The sequence below is a fragment of the Acartia tonsa genome, chromosome 4 (assembly GCF_053477335.1).
Source record: "Acartia tonsa isolate MP-2025a chromosome 4, ASM5347733v1, whole genome shotgun sequence".
In the NCBI taxonomy this organism is placed as follows: domain Eukaryota; kingdom Metazoa; phylum Arthropoda; class Copepoda; order Calanoida; family Acartiidae; genus Acartia; species Acartia tonsa.
Genome location: NC_137263.1, coordinates 19,445,765 through 19,466,576, shown reverse-complemented (window position 1 = coordinate 19,466,576; position 20,812 = coordinate 19,445,765). Strand labels below are relative to the sequence as shown.

The 20,812-nt window shown below is 31.9% G+C and overlaps 1 protein-coding gene across 1 annotated transcript in view; it reads right to left on the bottom strand.

Moving 5' to 3' along the window:
* Positions 1–20,812, bottom strand: part of LOC145316360 (uncharacterized) — a 54,283-nt gene that overhangs the window by 24,806 nt on the left and 8,665 nt on the right. The window contains exons 3-4 of the mRNA XM_080156804.1: positions 13,020–13,067; positions 2,856–2,900 (exon numbers count right to left, since the gene is read on the bottom strand). Coding sequence (XP_080012930.1) covers positions 2,856–2,900; positions 13,020–13,067 — 93 coding nt within the window. The remainder of the gene's footprint in view (positions 1–2,855; positions 2,901–13,019; positions 13,068–20,812) is intronic.

Below are 20,812 nucleotides of genomic sequence, written 5' to 3'. Positions count from 1 at the left end.
CTTAAAAAGTGTTAAATTTATAAATATAGATATCAATATTCATGATTAATTTAGTGTGTTTAGTGAACAGTTTTTATCTTTGATAGAGAAAAAATAATATACATTTAAATTCTAAACATTCATAGTAAATCCTCATATATATTTTATTTGGAAAGTAACTCAAATTACAAAAATATGCAGAGGATAATTTAATTTTCATGAAAGGAAGGATTAATCGCAATCTACCAGAAAAGGTTGGGTAAGGCGGTTGTGATAACGGTGGCGGTGAATGAATGCAATACACAAGGAAGGGAGGGGGCATTGGACTGTAAACTACACTGGTACCCAAAGTTTTATAACACCATTATCTTATTCATTGACTCAAAAAGAAGGGGTAATTTTGTTAATCTTATTTAGGGTCGTATATCAATCAATATCATTGTCCTTTAAAATCACTGGAATTTTTAGATTGTCACCACACAGGCGGCCGCCGGATATTATCAAACTCTGCTGGATCATCCAGGTTTTACGAAATTTAACATTGATAATTATATCATATATGAATAAAATACAAAAAATTCTAACATTAATATATGTATTTGAATAAAAATTTGTAGCCTATAATTTGTAAAGAAATCTTTGTGAAAATCCACCCGACTGTTTAGGGTTAATTTGAGTTATAACATGACATAAAAAGTGTTCTCACTTGCAATAAAAAGTTTGTAAATCTGTGCAGAGCACACCTCCCACACCTCCTCAGTTTTACTAAGATTTATTTTCTCATTGCCTGGATGGATAAAAAGATGTAATGTATAAAATGCACTTCAGCGCAACATCTTAATTTGTGATTGAACCACGATAAAAACCTCCCCTAATAAAAAAAGGATATTTTTGATGTTTCGCACAGTAGCTTAAACAGGTATCTGCTCTTCAGCGGGGGAGGTGATGGGATCGAATCTCGGCTCATAATCACAGACGTTATTAATGGTTCCTACTACCTCTATGTCAGATTCACGAAATTAATTAAGACAGAGTAGGGATAGAGCTTTGGTCCTAAAACAGGCAGAATTCAGTACCATGCAAATTGTACAGTAAGAACTTCCAATTAAAGATCGTGCAATTGAAGAACTGGTTGTATGTTGGGTGTTACTTAACCTAATACCCAGGGCGTTTGGACAGAAAAGAATAACATTAGCTCCCCTTTGTAATCCTTGTTTGTTAGATCTGACGTCAAAGTGTCATGGACAGCAGACTCGCCCGTATGAGGTAATAAAAAGGTAGGTATGTTAAATTGGTTAGGGTTCAGAAAAGCCTAGCCCATATTATAAATGCTTCTTTTTGGGGCTCAAACTAATGAGGGGGGGCGGGGGTAGTTAAGCTCTACTGGCATTAAAAATGATTATACAGGCACTTCTTCTCTACTGTATGCATTCTAAAATTGAAGCAAGCCATGTTGCTATACTTGTAATATACCTTCATATATGTATCTATATACTTTGTGGTATTAATAATATATGTTTTATGTGGTTCCATTGCAATTTTAGCCACACAGGATTCCACTTACCTAGAGTACTCAAGCCCTTACATTCTAAAAGATTGTCTTAAAATGTCTAACGTGAATATAACCCGGCGATCTAAAGGGATAAGACATTGGCCGATACATTTATGTGCATGCTTCCAAAATGTTAATTCACAAAATTGCCCCTTCTTCTGTAGATTACAATTAGTGGTTGAAACATTAGGACACTCAACTTAATAAACCAACCAATCAAAATCCATTAAAAGTCTAAATTAATAAGAAAACGTTATTATAAAACTTTGGGGACTAGGGTAATAAACTTTTTTCCCCTCTTTCTTTGATATAATCTAACCTCTGACAAATAATAACCTTATCTATCTGATTGCAATTATGTTAAATGGGTGCAATTCTGAATTGGTGCATTTTTTGCTGAAACTTTTATGAATATGTATATGAGCATTACATTGACATCTAAAGAGAGCAAACATGCTTCAAACTATTTTTAATTTATGAATAAAAAAGTTAATTTCAGGTTTTGTTATGAGTTAACCTTAAACATGTGAACTAAAAATCTTTTTAATAAGAGAAACAATTGTTTTTCATGAATAAAATTAGAAAAAAATGTGATATTCTATTATATAAAGTATTACGATAGTTTGTCTGTTGCTTAAGATCTAACTAACAACAGAACCGATTGAGTTCTTCATTTTAGAGTGGTTTTATAAAATTTAACTTTTTGATTTAAGGTAACTGGATAAAATGTCTCAAAAATCAGCCATGTGGCATCATAAAAATGAGGTATTATTCATCTTTTTTTCCCCCCACTTCTCCTCTCATCTCCCTCATTTTTATGACGTCACGTGGGATGCTTTTAGTGTATTTTTCTACTCCTTTCTTCCATTTCAAATACAAAACCTCTTGAGGCTTGGGACGCAGCCGCTTGCAGTCATATATATCACAAATATTTCTACATTTTAAGTAAAAATATTTATTTATGGAATAATATGTAAGAAGATTAAAGGTTTGTTAAGTACACAAGAAAACTTTTTTCTTAGAATTATATCAATAGACATGCAATCATTTAAACGTGGGTACTTTCATTTTGATATCTTAAAATAATTTTTTAACTTATAAACTTGAAAAAGTCTTCAAAAAAAAATGAATTTGAAGCACAAACGTAGTTTTTAGTAGTAGTAGTGGGTAATAGGATTAAATCAACGAATTTCATATTTCATCTATGTTTTTTTTTAATTAGAGGATAAATATTCATATTGTCGTTGTGATTTAAATTCATGACAGACGTAAAAATATTACACTAATTATATAGTATCTTCGCTTCGAAAAAATAAAAATTTACCTTTTTTGCTTCTAGATCTGTGTAACATCTGAGGCTCGAGCAATTCTGACAAAATTCTTTCATCTTCAAAATGTATTATGATTTTTAGCAGCGCAGCTACTCTATGAAATTACGTCTGTACGTCCAATTTGTGATTTTTGATTTGAATTCTTTTGAATAACAAGAATTTTTTCTCTTTTTCTTTATGATTATTTTTTACTTTTTTAAAATAAAAATGACATAATTGTTCTTTTATTATTGATATTTCAGATCTTAGTCGGGACTTGAAAACTTGTATAACTTTATGGGAAGCGTCCTATGTTTATATTTACATTTTGTTACAATTTGACAAATAATTTATACACATATTATATGTATATCCAAGTAAAGTATATCCTGGATGCTAATTGGTCCAGGGAATCTGTACATAAATTACAGGCGTCTATCTTAAGTAACATCCGAGAAATTTACGTTTCCCCCTAACCATTTGAATAATTTCGAATTATAGAGTACCATTGCTTCTAAAAAATTTATGTAAGTGTCCATTTAGTAGCTAAGAATAGACATTATCAGGGAGGAAGATAACGTTAGGCTGTTTATTACACTAGTCCCCAGAGTTTTTTTTTATTTTTCGTTGACTTAATAACTTTGGGGACTTTTATTGAATTTTTATTGCTGTGTTCTAAAGTTTCAACCACTACCTGCAATCTACAGAAGGGGTAGGTTATTTTATCATCATTGGGAATGTACATCAAATTATTGGCCAATGTCTTATCCCTTTAAATCTCTGTATATTATGATATCTGTGTATGTAAATTGTATATACTGTATATAATCTAAAAATATTGGAGATTATTCATTCAGTACAACTATAGGCATTTTAATGGATAAGACAATGGACGATATATTGATGTAAACCCCCAATTACAATAAACAAAAGTTTACTATTGGTGAAAAAGTTTAGACAATAAAGGTATGATAACCAGGGAGTAAGTGGACATTGGGCTGTATATAACACTAGTCCACAAAGTCTGATAAAAACATTTTCTTATTCGTTGCCCTAATAACGTTAAGTTACTTATATTGAATTTTGAGTGATTGGTTCATGCATTAGAGTGTTCAAACGTTTTAACTACTAATTGGAAGCTACAGAAGTGGTAATTTTGTGTATCATCATTAAGGATGTGCATCGGTCATAGTCTTATCCCTTTAGATCCCTGTATGATAACCCAATCATGTCTAAATTTTACAAATGAGAGTTCATGTTCATAAAAATTTGAGGACCTGTATAATTTTGAGTCATATGCCCTCTCCCTCCCTCTCTGAGAATTACTATTCCATTCTCTTCTTCATGCATGTCAAAATAAAAGTATTTCTACAATAATACCTCCATTTTTGACGCTAAGATTAATTATCCTTATACTAAAGTAACAGGATCTCTGTCTGTCTGTCTGTTTGTACCGAAGAATCTCGCTAACCGCTGAACCGATATGGTTATCCTGTAGAGGGAGTTTAGAACTGTTTTAAGGGAGGGTTCCACCACCATCCCAAGAGAAATCGCCCCAGGAAAAATGACCCCACACTAAATCTTTAAAATAAAAAAAAATAAAATAAGAAAATGGGTTACCGAATTCAACTCCACCTTTCTCAAGTGCCCCTAGAGGCCTCTCGGGGGCGTAGTCGCTAGTTTATGTATATGTTAGTACCAGGAATAAGGTATAACAAAATAAATTGAATAAGGTATAAGGTTTTTTTGGATCATGGAAAGAAAACAAAGTCATTCCTAATTAGGACAGAAGTCACTGAAAATTGGTCTAAGAAAGGCTACTTATGTCCTTCATCTAACAAAATCTAACTTAAGGGAGGTGACTTATGTCCTTTGTCTGACAAATTCTTACATTAGGAAGGCTGCTTATGTCCTTCAAGTTGCAAAACTTAGCTTTTCTGTCCTTTACATAGCAAAACCTCACAAAACATAGCATTTCTGTCATTCACATAGCAAATTCTTGCAAAACATAGCATTTATGTCTTTCACATAGCAAATTCTTGCAAAACATAGCAAATTCTTGCAAAACATAGCATTTATGTCCTTCACATAGCAAATTCTTGCAAAACATAGCAAATTCTTGCAAAACATAGCAAATTCTTGCAAAACATAGCATTTATGTCCTTCACATAGCAAATTCTTGCAAAACATAGCAAATTCTTGCAAAACATAGCAAATTCTTGCAAAACATAGCAAATTCTTGCAAAACATAGCATTTATGTCCTTCACATAGCAAATTCTTGCAAAACATAGCAAATTCTTGCAAAACATAGCAAATTCTTGCAAAACATAGCATTTATGTCCTTCACATAGCAAATTCTTGCAAAACATAGCAAATTCTTGCAAAACATAGCAAATTCTTGCAAAACATAGCATTTATGTCCTTCACATAGCAAATTCTTGCAAAACATAGCAAATTCTTGGAAAACTTAGCATTTATGTCCTTAACATAGCATTTTGGTCCTTCACATAGCAAAATCTCACAAAACATAGGTTTTTCTGACCTTTTTCTACCAGGAGATCAGAACTAAATCAGAACACACATAACAAGAGTTTTACATAATTTAACTCTGCATAAATTATGATAATTCATTATTATTACCCCTCCCCCCCCTATTTAAAATTTACCCCTGCATAAATTATGATAATTCTTTATTATTATTCCTCCCCCCCCCCCCTATTTAAAATTTACCCCTGCATAAATTATGATAATTTATGCTGAGTTAAATGTACTGTTTGAACTTCTATCTAACAGGATATGAGAACTTAATCAGAACACACATAACAAGAGTGTTTACATAGTACATTCAGATTAACAATTATTCAATTGGCCCCTTTCCAGTCCATCATATGACATGGGAAGGAGGTTGAGGAGCATTTTATGCAGCCTAAATTCCACTATGCTATGCCACTTTTCCTAAAAGGCGTCATAGCTGGCCTCTTTTGTGTCCATCATATGACATGGGAGGTGGTGCCATGTAGGAAAAGTGGCATTGCATTCTTGGGAATTTAGACTGCATAAAATGCTCCTCAACCTCCTTCCCATGTCATATGATGGACTGAAAAGGGGCCAGCTATGACGCCTTTTAGGCCCTAGAATGCAATGCCACTTTTCCTACATGGCACCATAGCTGGCCTCTTTTGTGTCACAACCTCCCAGTTCTCATATCCTGTTAGATAGAAGTTCAAACAGTACATTTAACTCAGCATAAATTATCATAATTTATGCAGGGGTAAATTTTAAATAGGGGGGGGGGGAGAGGTAATAATAAAGAATTATCATAATTTATGCAGGGGTAAATTTTAAATAGGGGGGGGGAGGGGTAATAATAATGAATTATCATAATTTATGCAGAGTTAAATTATGTAAAACTCTTGTTATGTGTGTTCTGATTTAGTTCTGATCTCCTGGTAGAAAAAGGTCAGAAAAACCTATGTTTTGTAAGATTTTGCTATGTGAAGGACCAAAATGCTATGTTAAGGACATAAATGCTAAGTTTTCCAAGAATTTGCTATGTTTTGCAAGAATTTGCTATGTGAAGGACATAAATGCTATGTTTTGCAAGAATTTGCTATGTTTTGCAAGAATTTGCTATGTTTTGCAAGAATTTGCTATGTTTTGCAAGAATTTGCTATGTGAAGGACATAAATGCTATGTTTTGCAAGAATTTGCCATGTTTTGCAAGAATTTGCTATGTTTTGCAAGAATTTGCTATGTGAAGGACATAAATGCTATGTTTTGCAAGAATTTGCTATGTTTTGCAAGAATTTGCTATGTTTTGCAAGAATTTGCTATGTGAAGGACATAAATGCTATGTTTTGCAAGAATTTGCTATGTTTTGCAAGAATTTGCTATGTGAAGGACATAAATGCTATGTTTTGCAAGAATTACCTATGTTTTGCAAGAATTTGCTATGTGAAGGACATAAATGCTATGTTTTGCAAGAATTTGCTATGATTTGCAAGAATTTGCTATGTTTTGCAAGAATTTGCTATGTGAAGGACATAAATGCTATGTTTTGCAAGAATTTGCTATGTGAAGGACAGATAAACTATTTTATGCAAGATTTTGCTATGTGAAGGACCAAAAAGCTAGGTTTTGTGTGGTGAAGGGAGGCTACTTATGTCCTTCATCTTGCAAAATCTTTGTTAAGGGAGACAAGTTATGCCCTTCATGTAACAAATTCTCACATAAGGGATGCTACTTATGTCCTTCCTAGGAAGGTGACTTCTGTCCTAATTAAGGAATGACTTTGTTTTCTTTCCATGATCCGTTTTTTTTAGTCGCTAGGGACTCTATAGATGTGTCTGTCTGTCTGCCTATCAGTAATGCTAAAGCGGCCCATATTTATTAGAATTTTAGGTAATGCCCTTTCCTTAACTTCCCCTCCCGTTCCCTGCATTTTGCATAATATTTTAGAGGCTATAGTACCTATGAAAAATGACGCCATACTGGCCTACCATTGAACAATCAAAATGTATACTGGACTGCCATTGGTAATTTAGTCTGTGTATTGGCCTATCATTGGTCATTTGTATTATTTGACGTTATTAAGGCACTATGATAAGCTTCATATTTTACGTTAAAATAGTGGTATTGGTTGACCACTGCTAATCTTACATTGTTCTATTATCCTTTTAATATAAAAATATATATAGTATGGTATGATATGTTATGTTAGCATTATTCAGGCAGACTTTCAGTATTTGAGACATAGAAAGAGGGTATTTTTTTTGCGTAATTCTTTAAAGTTGGGTGTTGGGTTGTAGTCAAATGCTCTTATTGAGTCAAAGTGTTCTTAATTATTATGACCAAACACCAACTACAAATTTGACTATACCGTTAAACACAACTTTACCGAAAATACGCGAAAAAATTTTACCCCCCATATTGTCGGAAAAATGTAATTATTGTAATTATGGAAATCCAGGGATCGTAAGGGATAAGACAATAGGTAATAAATTAAGGTACCTCCCAAATAATGATGCACAAAATTAACCCATCTGTAGATAACAATTAGTGGTTGAAACATTTGGACACTCAACTTAATGGAACAAAAAAACATAATTCCATAAAAGTGTTCAAAATTGGTAAGCCAACGAATAAGAAAAGGTTGATCTAAAACTTTCGGGACTAATGTAATAAACAGCCAAATGTCCATTCCCTCCCCGAGTTAAACTACTTCTTAAATTAAATTGATATTAAGTGGATATAATTTTTATACAGACATCAAATAAATTGTATAAAAAAGTAAAATGTAAACATAGCAATAATGTATGTATGTATTTATACAATATATATTGATATCATTTATGTTCTTTATTCAGATTTATCAACAAGGTAGAAAACACAAAATTATTTTTTTTTATGGTCAGTTTTATGGGCAGATTCATATAAAAGAGGATTAAAGACGTATAAGGGGGACATGTGTAATAGGGTGGGTCGATTTTGAACATTTTTTTTCTGAGGCCAAAGCGGGGATCTGCACTCAATTTATATAGATATAATACACCTCTGGATGATTTAAAATTTATCCTAAGTCTTAAAACCGCTGACGACCAGACATTCAATTGTATAGCTATTTGTAAATAGGAGTCAAAAATTTATTAAATCAGAACTATGGCTTCATGGTGCTCCCTGGAAATGCCTTGAGGAGCTGAGTCAGGAACTTTTGTTCGTTTCAAAAAATCTCGTTCCTAGCCTGAGAAAATCTAAAAAACCTCTTCAAATTGGACAATTCTCAATAAACCTTAAAAAATTTTGGTTTTTTAGTAATTTCTGAGGCTAGGAACGAGATATTTTGGAACGGACAAAAGTTCCTGATTCAGCTCCTCAAGGCCTTTCCAGGGAGCACCATGAAGCCATAGTTCTGATTCAAAAAAAAAATTTGAATGTCGTCTTTGCATACTAATAAGTAATGGATTATATTTTTAAGTGGTCGTGTTCTAAAACTCAATTTTTTAAGATTCTTTTTCGGTCAGAAATGTTTTTAAGGTTAATTTTATCTGTTGCATATCCCCGCTTTGTCTAATTCCGATATGAACCCACCCTAATGTGTAATCCCCCCTCCAAAAAATCGAGTTGGTAACCTCAACAATATTTGTAAAAATATAATTACGACCCAACAAATTTACCCTTCACATTTTGTTTGGTGAAGGGAGGTGTAAATATTCCCCTAATATATTATTTTTTGTGGGGGGGGGGGGGAGGGAAGACATAGCCCTTTGTTTTTACAAACCAAGTGAATATTTTGATATTTCATTTAAAAGTTTTTACCTAAGAAACAATTTTAGGGAGGGTTTTAATTATAAAGAGGAAAGGGTGAATGCCCTGGCCCAAAACAGGCACAACTCATTACATATATAGGACTTTAGAACAAAGGTTGTGCAATCAATTGACTTTTTTTGTACTGAATTTATTAGGATTAACATTTAACGTGTAAATAAAAAAAATCTGTTTAAAATGTAATAGGAAACAAAGAATTCTTTTTCTGAAAATTATTATGGAAATTATAGTAAAATTATATATGGGATGTTTTTGTTGTGGGAATCAACAAATTCTGTGAGATATGTTGCACTGAGTAGGAAAAATGATTCCAATTAATTTTATGTCGTGAAACAAATATTTCTCTTCTGCTTAACATTTTTATACGTTTGGACATTCTTAGATGCAAAGTTTTTCTACTTTATTTGTCGGTCCGTCTCACTTTCGTAACAGATACAAATGCTTCAATTGCCCCATCGATTACAAACCTTGAGTTAGGTTTTATATGGAAAGCATAGATATTCCATTTGGAAAGTAAGTATTTAAAATTTTCACATCAACATAATTTTTAGCAAGAAAAAAACTTTTCCAGATATGAAATATGTTATTAGAGTAGCATCTCTATATTTATGCCATATTAAGAATTAGAAAATTTACGACTGAATAATATCTAATGTTGTCAGATTAAAGTATTATTCTGTTTCTTCAATATTTAAAGCATAAACTCAGTTAATTCTTAATATTCGTTCGTCCTTCAGCCCTGTAATCAAGCTGTTTTGCTTAAATAAATGTTGTCATCCTTGTTTGGATATCCAGAAAATAGGCGATTAGAATCAGAAATGGAAGTATCTATAATACAAAGTAGAATGATGTCCGTCCGTCTGTCCGTCCGTCTGAAGCTTAAGATCTCGGTAATCACTGAACCGATTGGATTCTACTCTTCAGGGTATATACCTACTGGTCCTGTGGTGGTTTTAGGCTATTTTCTTGGAGGGTGGGACACCCCCAAACCCCCCCAAAAAAACTAAAATCCACCCCCCCCATTTTTTTTTTGCAGAAGATTTCCTTGGTCCTTTTTTTTGCTGAAGATTTCCTTGGTCCTTTTACGAATTTCACCTTACTTTTTTTATCACCTCTTGGGGCAAAGCCCCTAGAGGCTAGGGGCGAAGCCGCTAGTAATGTTATAATTAAACAATTGTACAACTACAAATCTTTCTCTAATAATAGTAAGTTTTTTTAGTATGAAGCTTAAGTTCTCAGAAATTGTTGGGTTGAATTGGTTGTACTTTTCAGGAGAGCTTTATATAAGTATTTGGGTGGTTTTAGGCTATTATCCTGACCTTCCCTACCCTAGAAACTAACAATGCAGCACCTTGTAGTAATTAAAGGACATTTTATTACTATGATATCTGTTTGTGTTTAATGCTTTGGGGACAGGTGAATGGGGAAAGCTTCCCTATTTTTATTTCCCAAAACTGAAGTTTGCTAATATAGAAACAAGGATGACAACATCCATAAAAGCAAAGCTCTGAAACGGTAGGACAAACGAACATTAATTCGTGTAGTGTGTCAGAACTGAAAAATCAGAACATAAATGTATAAATGTCGAATCAAAATTTTAATTAAATTTGTTGAAAAACTCCTTACATAGATAATGTTTAAGAACATACTTACAACCCTAATTATAAAAAAAGCTTCGCTTTTAATAATTCTGATTAAAATAACTAAGTATTATATGAATGTAATCAAACGTAAAAAAAATGTTTGGAATTTATTTGATCCAAAAATGTGATAAAATATGAGATGCTTACTAGCTTGTTTTTCTTAGGTTTCACAATGAAATGGCATTTTTTTCAGGGATGAAGGAATAGGAGTGAGGGGGGGGGACCCATGATTAAAATACACGGCGCTATTGTCGGAAAGACACTATCCACACATTTCAACAGCAGATATATTTTAATCACTTACATCTAATCTTCGTCAACCTTCTATGGTCCTTTCTGTAATTATTTTTAAAACTAAATATCCAATCCTCCATCTATATTTACAAGCTTTAAAAGGATAAAATTCCCACATGATAATAAGCGGGAAGAATAATTTCTTGCCATTGTCCGTACCTATATAGCCCTGTGTTTTATTGAGATTCCATGTAGAATATATTATTAGCTCGCATCAACACTTTATATTTTATATAGATTTGGGGGGTATCAATATCATCAACTAAAATATCATCGATGCAGATATTAAAGTTCGAACCTACTCTAAAATCACTTCTAAATATTGGTTTGTCGGTTGTCAGCATTTCTATGAAAAAATTTATGTACTCAAATTAACTGTAGAAATATAGGATTCTTAAATTCCTTGTGATTATTCCCCTGACCAATGATTATCAGCTTTGTCATTTTTCACCACTTTTTTTTTTATAGATTTAATCACCCCTATTCATTTTCAATTTTCTTTGCCCATCTACAGTTTCTGTAACAATAACTGTCTAAATATATCTTATTTAGCAGCTAAGTTGTTCTATAACTGATATTATCCGTCTGCCCGTCTATTTATAAGTATCTAGTAAAATTGTGATTTTCTTACTTTATTAAACACTAGCGGCTTCGCCCCTAGCCTCTAGGGGCTTTATTTCTGAAGGTTCAGGGAAGAATTTTAAAAATTTTGTTTACATATTTTTAGATATTTTTTTGTATTTTATAACATTTTATTACTCTTTATATCATTTTATAACTCTTTATAACATTTTATAACTCTTTATAACTTTTTATATTGATTTATATTATTTAAAACCTTTGAATTTTTTCTTTTTTTTATTGTTTTTTAAAATTTCTTTGCCATTAGTCTTTTTAGGGCTTCTCCCCACAGGAGAAGGAAGTTTTCAAAATCTTTTCGAATTTGATAAAACAAAGTTTAAAAGAAGAAAAGAAATTTAAAAAGAAGAAAAATAATTGAAAATATAAAGAAAATATAAAAAAGTATAAAAAAGTATAAAAAAATATAAAAATTAATAAAAATTAATAAAAATTAATAAGAATTAATAAAAATATATAAAAATATATAAAAACATAAAAAACATTAAAATTATAAAAAAATATGAAAAATTTTTTTTTGGGGGGGAAATTTTCATTTTTTGGGGGGTTGGGGGTGTCCCACCCCCCAAGAAAATAGCTTAAAACCACCACAGGACCAATAGGTATATACCCTGAAGAGTAGAATCCAATCGGTTCAGTGGTTACCGAGATCTTAAGCTTCAGACGGACAGACAGACGGACGGACGGACGGACGGACGGACAGACATCAAGCTACTTTGTATTATAGAAAGACAGCTGATTTTTTGTGAAAATTTCTCTGATCTATTTAATGTAAACAAGTTTTGAAAAAAAGTCATAAAATTAATCCAGTCTTTATTTTGACATCCGCGGAAAGTGACTATAATACGATGCGATAAATACCTATTCTTCTCTTGTATTTTTAATGCTATAAACATAATCTAATATTTTGGTATACATTTCTATCGTTTTCATCCTTGTTAAATAGAATTTATTTAGAATGGAAAGAGCGCAAGTTAACTGAAATATATACTATCTAGTCAGATTAAATAATGTATTATATTTTAAATTGAAGAATATCAGTTCATTTAAAATTCTTTTATGTCCGACTAAGATGATATCTTCAACAGGGCTCGGCAGCTGTCAGCTAGCTGCCTCCAGGCCGCGAATTTAAAACTTTATAAATCAGCTGCAAGCTTAACTCTTCATTGACAAATTGTAAGGTAACTGACGGCTGCCGAGCCCTGAATCTTTCCCTACTGATATATAAATTTGTAATGTATAGCTCCAAGTTTTGCATATACATAGAAGATGTTTGCCTGAAGGAAAGTGGATAATATTAAAATCCAGAATATGAATTTATTCCTGGCGGTGGTAACCAAACATAAATCTTTTCTCCGGCACAAGATTCCCGGAGTTCTCAACTTTATGGATACAAAATAGAATTTTAACATAATATTAAGGTGAAAATTATTCCTACATTTTATGCCGCTTACAGCGGCTTTTATAACTATAATTTTGTACAATTGCTGTATAAGCTTGTAGGAGAGTAATCGCATAGAAAAAAAGGAAACAATGGGCTGTTTATTACACTAGTACCCAAAGTTTTATAACACATTTTCTTATTCGTTCGCTTAATAATTTTGAGGACTATAGTAAATTTTAATTGGTAGATTAACTTAAATGTTCAATTGTTTCAACCTCTAATCTTAATCCACAGAGGGGGTAATTTTGTGTATCATCATTGGGGATGTACATAAATTTATCGGCCATTGTCTTATCCCTTTAGATCCCTGAATCATACATAAGATAAAAGGTGATGTTTTAAGTCATAGACTGAGTATCACCCATCAGACAACCCACCCCTTGAAAGACCTTTGTCTAGAACTGTGTATGGATTATTGCTGTAGATATTTAATAAAGCAGTAGTAGGTTCCATTGTTAACGTCTTTATTTTTAGCATAGGATAATTTAATTGAATAGTTCTAAAGATCCCATAGAACAAAAAATATCTTGGGTCATGTAGAGGAAACGAAGTAGCTGGTTTCGTCGTATTTTCACAGTATATTTTTGGTTATTTTAGGTCAAGTTTAGGGTGATTGCCTGCTGGGTTAGAGCAACCCGAAGGTGCTAGAAATAGGAGAAAAGCTACTGTGACGAAATATGACGAAACCCGCAACTTCGTTTCCTTCACATGACCCAAAATCTTTTCTGAAAAGAACAATAAAATCAGTCCAGGGATAGTGAGATCTTTTTCTACATCAACTTTTCTATAATACAATTATCTATAAAATTCTATTACTCTATTGTACTATTCTAATATACAGAGCTACTCTATTATCCTTGTAACTGTTTGTTTAACAAATTAACTGTGGTCCAATGTAATGTAATGAAGCAATCAGTAGTTCCTCAGTAAATACAAATATATGTACAAATATAGTTACAATACATGTACATAATATAATCAGTGTCATGAAGGGAATACTCTATACTTAAGCTCATGTTATTACAATAAGACTTGCCTATATAAGGTTGCGTGATTATACTGACAAATTGCGACAGCTGAAGTTAAAATTAACCACACTAAAAAACATTTTACCTACCTTCATATACAGTTAGGAACCTGATTATTAATAAAAAAAATTTAAAATCAATCTTGATTAAAGACATGTCCCTTAAAGATGAAATTATAATTCAGTTATAAAATTATGATCTAAAAATAAAATTAATTAATGTGTTGTCTATAACTAACTGAATACTTTTACTGATACATAAATTTTGATTCAAGCTCCTCACTGTTGTACGTACAACAAACAATTAAGACATTTTTTGTTTGTGGGTAGGCTGGAATACTAAATACAAGATATACAATATGCATACACATGGAGATGTATTTTTAATTAGGTACTCGCATTTTTTCTTACCATTTATAATACTGTGTTTTCCAGTATGGCTTCGAAACCGATTGGTATCCGCTGGATTAGAACCGGTTCTCAGACATATCGAAAAATCATGTATAGCATTGTATTAGAGAAATTTTCCACAAATATTAAAATAAAAATCATAAAATTAATTTATGTTTTGTAAGCCCGGGCCTTCGGCCCCTCTGGGCTAGCTAAACTGGTTTTAATCTTACAAATTTTCATTTTATATCCGCGGAAGGCTGTCTATAATACAAAGGAAAGAAATAACTATTAAATTTATATTTTACGGAGAGAAAGGCGAAAAAACAGTTACTAATCTAAAACATTAAGTTTGGGATATTTTTGTTAAAATTTGCAAGAAATAATTTCATTACAAGCACACCAATAACAGTAATGATATCTATAATAGGGACAAAGCTCCTAGAGGCTAAGGGCGAAGCCGCTAGTTGATAATAAAAGAAGAAGTATTACAAATAACAAAAAAATAGTATTTAATTATTAAAAGGGAGTTTAGAAGAGTATCTTTGAATGTTTTGGTAATATTAGCTTGCAAATTTTTAAATAGTTGGCTTGAAAAACAAATAGTGCTATTTTTCACAAGCTACTCAGATGTAATGGCCTTTATAGAAAGATTCTACTTGTAAAATAGCTTAACAATACATAAGCAATGACTAGTGCAAAAGCTAACTCATAATAAAAACAGATAGACAAACAGACCATGAAAATTATAAAGTTAATGCTAAATTTTCAGCAAAATCCTTTTGAAAAAAATTCAGCCGTGTATCTGTGCAAAACTGCCGATTAGCATTTTACAGCACGACAGACAGCATTACGGATTGACATACTGACTGATAGACGGATGGACAGGCACAAAATACTATAGAGTAGATTCGCTGCTAAAAATAATTGTGAAAGTAGAAGTCAGAACTTGAAAGTTGTAAGCTCAACTCAAATTCTGTCTTTTAATCTTGTAGAAGTTTGTTTGTTGTTGGCAGTACAATAGGTCTTGTAGTAGGGGCAACACCAGATTTATGAGTATCATAGAGATTTATATATTAATACAATAGGTCTTTTAGTAGAGGCAACGCTAGATTTATTAATATTACAGAGAGATATATCTATAAATACAATAGGTCATGTAGTTGGGGCAACACCAGATCTATAAATATTAAAGAGAGATAAATCTATTAATACAATTGGTCTTGTAGTTGAGGCAACGCCAGATTTATGAATTTACAGAGAGATAAATCTATCAATACAATAGGTCCTGTAGTGGGGGCAATGCCAGATTTATTAATATTATAGAGAGATATATCTATTAATACAATAGGTCTTCTAGTTGGGGCAACACTAGATCTATAAATATTAAAGAGAGATATATTTATCAATACAATAGGTTTTGTAGTGGGGGCAACGACAGATTTATGAATTTACAGAGAGATATATCTAAACCCTGAACAACTTTATTATGCAATCTACATTTTCCTGGATATTTTGTCTATGGTAGTTCATAAGTGTACAGCTTTACAGTATATTGTTTCTATTTGGTAAAGCAACACGTATGATATAAAAAAGTTGCTTTTTAGATTAAAATGCTTAGATATCAATCAAAATCTAAATTTCTAGATTTTTTACTGAACAACTTTATTATGCAAATGAAAAGAAAATCAATGGGAATACGGTTATTTTGCACTTTTCTACTCTTTTAAAGATTGATTCTGATAAAATAACAATTTTTTAAGGGATTTATGCATTAAATATTATGAAAAACAGTATAAGGTAGAAATTAATGTACTTTCTAAAATAGAAGTATTAGAAAAAAAGAAATTTGACCCTTATCACTTTAGAGGACAGCTGCTGACCTCCAGTCTAATGGATGTAGCTTAATACATGTTATTGATTAAAATTACTTTGAAAAGTATACAAAAATGTTTTTTAATGTATTAAAAAAAAAAAATTTTAAAATCTTGATTTTGAGGATGATGACCTTTCAGATGCTCCTCTTGGGTGTGATGGTGAGCAAAATGTTATGTAAGTACATGCCCATTACAACAACTTGTCTATTAACCTATTTACCATTTTTTGTAGTCATAGCAGCCTCCAATGGTGCCTCCTGACACAAAATATAACCATCTTATAAAAACTACAGTATTTACCTTATGATTTGGAGTAATTAAAATTGCATTTTTTTTCTTTTTTAATATTGCTTGACTGGAGACTGCTATGACTACAAAAACTGGACAATAGTTCAATATATAAGTCGTCATCATGGGCATGCACTTTGATAACATTTGGCTTACCATCACCACCAGTAGGAGCATCTTAAAGGCCATTGTCCTCAAAATCATGATTTAAAATGAATTTTTTAAACACATCAAAAAACGTTTTTGTATACGTTTCAGGGTAATTTTTATCTATAACATGTATTTAGCTTCATCCATAAGACTGGGGATCAACAGCTGTCCTCTTGAGTGATAGGGATCAAATTTCTTTTTTTCCAAATATTTCTTATTTAGAAAAATCATTAATTTCTACCTTATACTGTTTTTCATAATGTTTGATGCATAAATCCCTTTAAAAAATGTTATTTTATCAGAATCAATCTTTAAAAGAGGAGAAAAGTGCAAAATAAACCTTTCCCCAATAATTTTCTTTTCAGTTGCATAATAAAGTTGTTCAGTAAAAAATCTAAAAATTTAGATTTTGATTGATATACAAGCATTTTGCTCTAAAAAGAATCTTTTTCCTTTATCATACGTGTTGCTTTACCAAATAGAAACAATGTATTGTAAAGCTGTACACTTATGGACTACCATAGACATAATATCCAGGAAAATGTAGATTGCATAATAAAGTTGTTCAGGGTTTATTAATACAATAGGTCTTGTAGTTGAGGCAACGCCAGATTTATGAATATTATAGAGAGATATATCTATTAATACAATAGGTCTTTTAGTGGGGGCAACACCAGATTTATGAATATTATAGAGAAATATATCTATGAATACAACAGGTCTTTTAATGGTGGAAACATCTATGATTATCATAGAAAGACCTATGTATTATTCTATTAAAAAGTCCTATGTTTAAGAATTCATATATGTAAGGGGAAGAATGGTGTACATAGAATATACATGGATATTATGACAGGGGAAAAATTGTCGCAAATTTAGGTTGTTAATTAGGACATCACTTATTGGTTAGTTTGTTCATCTAGTAGGAGGAGAGGGAATGGGATAAAGGGAAAGATGAGGTCATTATTTTAGCCAGATTCTAGTTTCAATTTATTAGAGTAAATGATAATCTGGTGTAAGATCAAAGTAATAATAAATCAGTTCGAAGAATCTTAGAATAAATTGATTTATAAAACAACCATTCATAGTATCAGCATTTTACAAGTCAGCTCTTCCCGCTTATACTCACTAAAATTGAATATCCTATTTTATATCTAAATAGTATTAGAAAGCAGGGCAGGATGGGACATTAAGGGAGGGTTGTTTAATAAACTAGTCCCCAATGTTTTCTAATAATATTTTCTTATTCATTAGGGACTTTAATTGAATTTTGATTGGTTGGCTCATTAAGTTTAGTATCTACCACTAATTGTAATTTACAAAATTATGTTATCCCGTTAGATCCCTGAATAGAAAGAGTCAAAGACCACTTTCGCCTGTCAAAAATAATAAATATTACCCAATGTATGTAATGTTGGAATTATTTACCAACAAGGGAAATAATGAAAAATAAAAATAAATTCTAATGAATTAGCCTTCTCTCTATTACAAACACTGCACTATCGTTGCCCATACTGCCTCATATACATACAAAGAACCATCAAGCCATCATAAAACTAGATGTTAAATTTAAAGACTTACTTTGATTTAAAAAAATAAATCATAAAATAATCTTGGGACTGAAAATTAAGTCAAGGAGCCAAAATTGCTAATGTATTTGATTTAATGGTTAATGGATAAATTACCACTTGGATGTTATACCACATTTTAATGTTCTCCAAAAAAGTTAAACTCGCAGCGGGATAAAATAACGATACCCCCATCTAACCCCTTTATATCGTATCCTCCCCTCCTACTGGATGAACGAACTAGCCCATAAATGAGTTCCATGTCAGCAACCAGAATTGATGACAATTTTTCCCCTGTCATAATATCCACGTATATTCTATATCCAATTATATAATATTGTAATCTGTTCTGTCAGAATGAGATGCTTTGTTTCAAGATTTGTCAACTATCAATTCAAAGTGGCATATCCTTGAAATAACTTTATTTTTTGTTATTTTGATTATTTCAAGGACTTTTTGACAATTGCCTACCGTTGATGTAATAACAATGCAAAATTTTGACACAAAATTAAGACAGTCATTTTTTCAAGAAATCTAATGAGGCTGCTATGTTACACCTCTACATAATCTCTGCTGTTTGAAGAATTTGTTTGTAGTTGTACACTAGATCTTTTCATGAAAATACACTTTTTCGAAATTTAGTCTTCTGCTAACCTAAAAAGTTACTTTAGGAGCCTAGAAATACATGTACAAAATTTCAGCTCTCTATCCCTACTGGCGACCTAGCGCCAGGCATGTAAAATATCAACAGATAACGGTAGCACGGCGGTTTTAACAATATCTCAGCAATGTGTAGGTTTTAAGCTCTTCTGCATATTTCAATTTAAACACATAAGGACAAAGGTACATTATCCCAAAAATCTTTTGTCAAAGTCTACTCTACACCTAGCGCCAGTCAGTTTTCTAAAATCATGCATTTTATACCTGTGAAAATAGAAATCGCCAGCGCTAGGTGTAGAGTAGACTTTGACAAAAGATTTTTGGGATATTATATCTTTGGCCTTATGAGTTTAAATTAAAATATGCAGAACACCTAAATTCATCTTCCAAGCCATTCTCTAAGTATTTTAATTTTTTTTATGAAATAACGGGATTTCAAAACTGCCCTTTGAAAAGGCCTAAAAAATATCTTTTTTTGTCACTTTTTTCACTGCTTATAGTTACAACTTATTAAGATATTATGCTCAGTTAAAAAAAATCGGCGCCTCCAGCACCAAAACCGGCAAAAACTGGCAGTTAAACTTCTGTGCCCCTACTTGCCCCCCTCTTTGGCCAACAGTAGTTATCTCAAGAAGTAAAAGAGATATCACACAGAAAGAAAACTTTTTAAATAAAACTTAACAAAGTAACCATTACAGATTTCATTTTGGGACTTTCCTTCTAGGGTCTTGTGGAGCAAAAGACCCCCCAAAACACTCAAAATACGAGTTCTGAGCTTATTTTTAAAGAGATCAACCTGATTTTTTTTGAAAACTTTGTTAACATAATGTAACTCAGTAACATTTACAGATTTCATTTTGGGACTTTCCTTCTAGGGGCTTGTTTGGCAAAAGACCCCCAAAAACTAAAAATATGAGTTCTGGACTTATTTTTAAAGATATCAACCTAATTTTTTAAAGAAAACTTATTTCACATAACCAAACTCAGCAACCTATACAGATTTCATTTAGGGACTTTTCTTCCAGGAGCTAGTGGAGCAAAAGACCCCCCAAAACACAAAAAAATATGAGTTCAGAGCTGATATATAAAGATATCAACCTGATTTTTTTGTTGAAAACTTTGTTAACATAAACAACCTCAGTAACATTTACAGATTTCATTTTGGGACTTTCCTTCTAGGGGCTAGTGGGACAAAAGACTCCCAAAACAAAGATATCAACCTGATTTTTTAAATAAAACTTTTTAAATAAAACTAAACTCAGTAATGTTTACACATTTTATTTTGGACTTTGCTTTGAGGGGCTTGTGAAGCAAAAGACCCCCAAAAACAAAAAAATATGAATTCTGAGCTGATATATAAAGATATCAACCTGATTTTTTTGTTGAAAACTTTGTTAACATAAACAACCTCAGTAACATTTACAGATTTCATTTTGGGACTTTCCTTCTAGGGGCTAGTGGGACAAAAGACTCCCAAAACAATCAAAATATGAGTTTTGAGCTTATTTTTAGAGATATTAAACTGATTTTTAAATGAAAACTTTTTGAACATAACTGAACTCAGTAACCATTACAGATTTAATTTTGGGACTTTCCTTCTAGGGGCCTGTGAAGCAAAAGACCCCCCCCCCCCAACACTAATATTCCTTCTAGGGGCAGGTGGGAC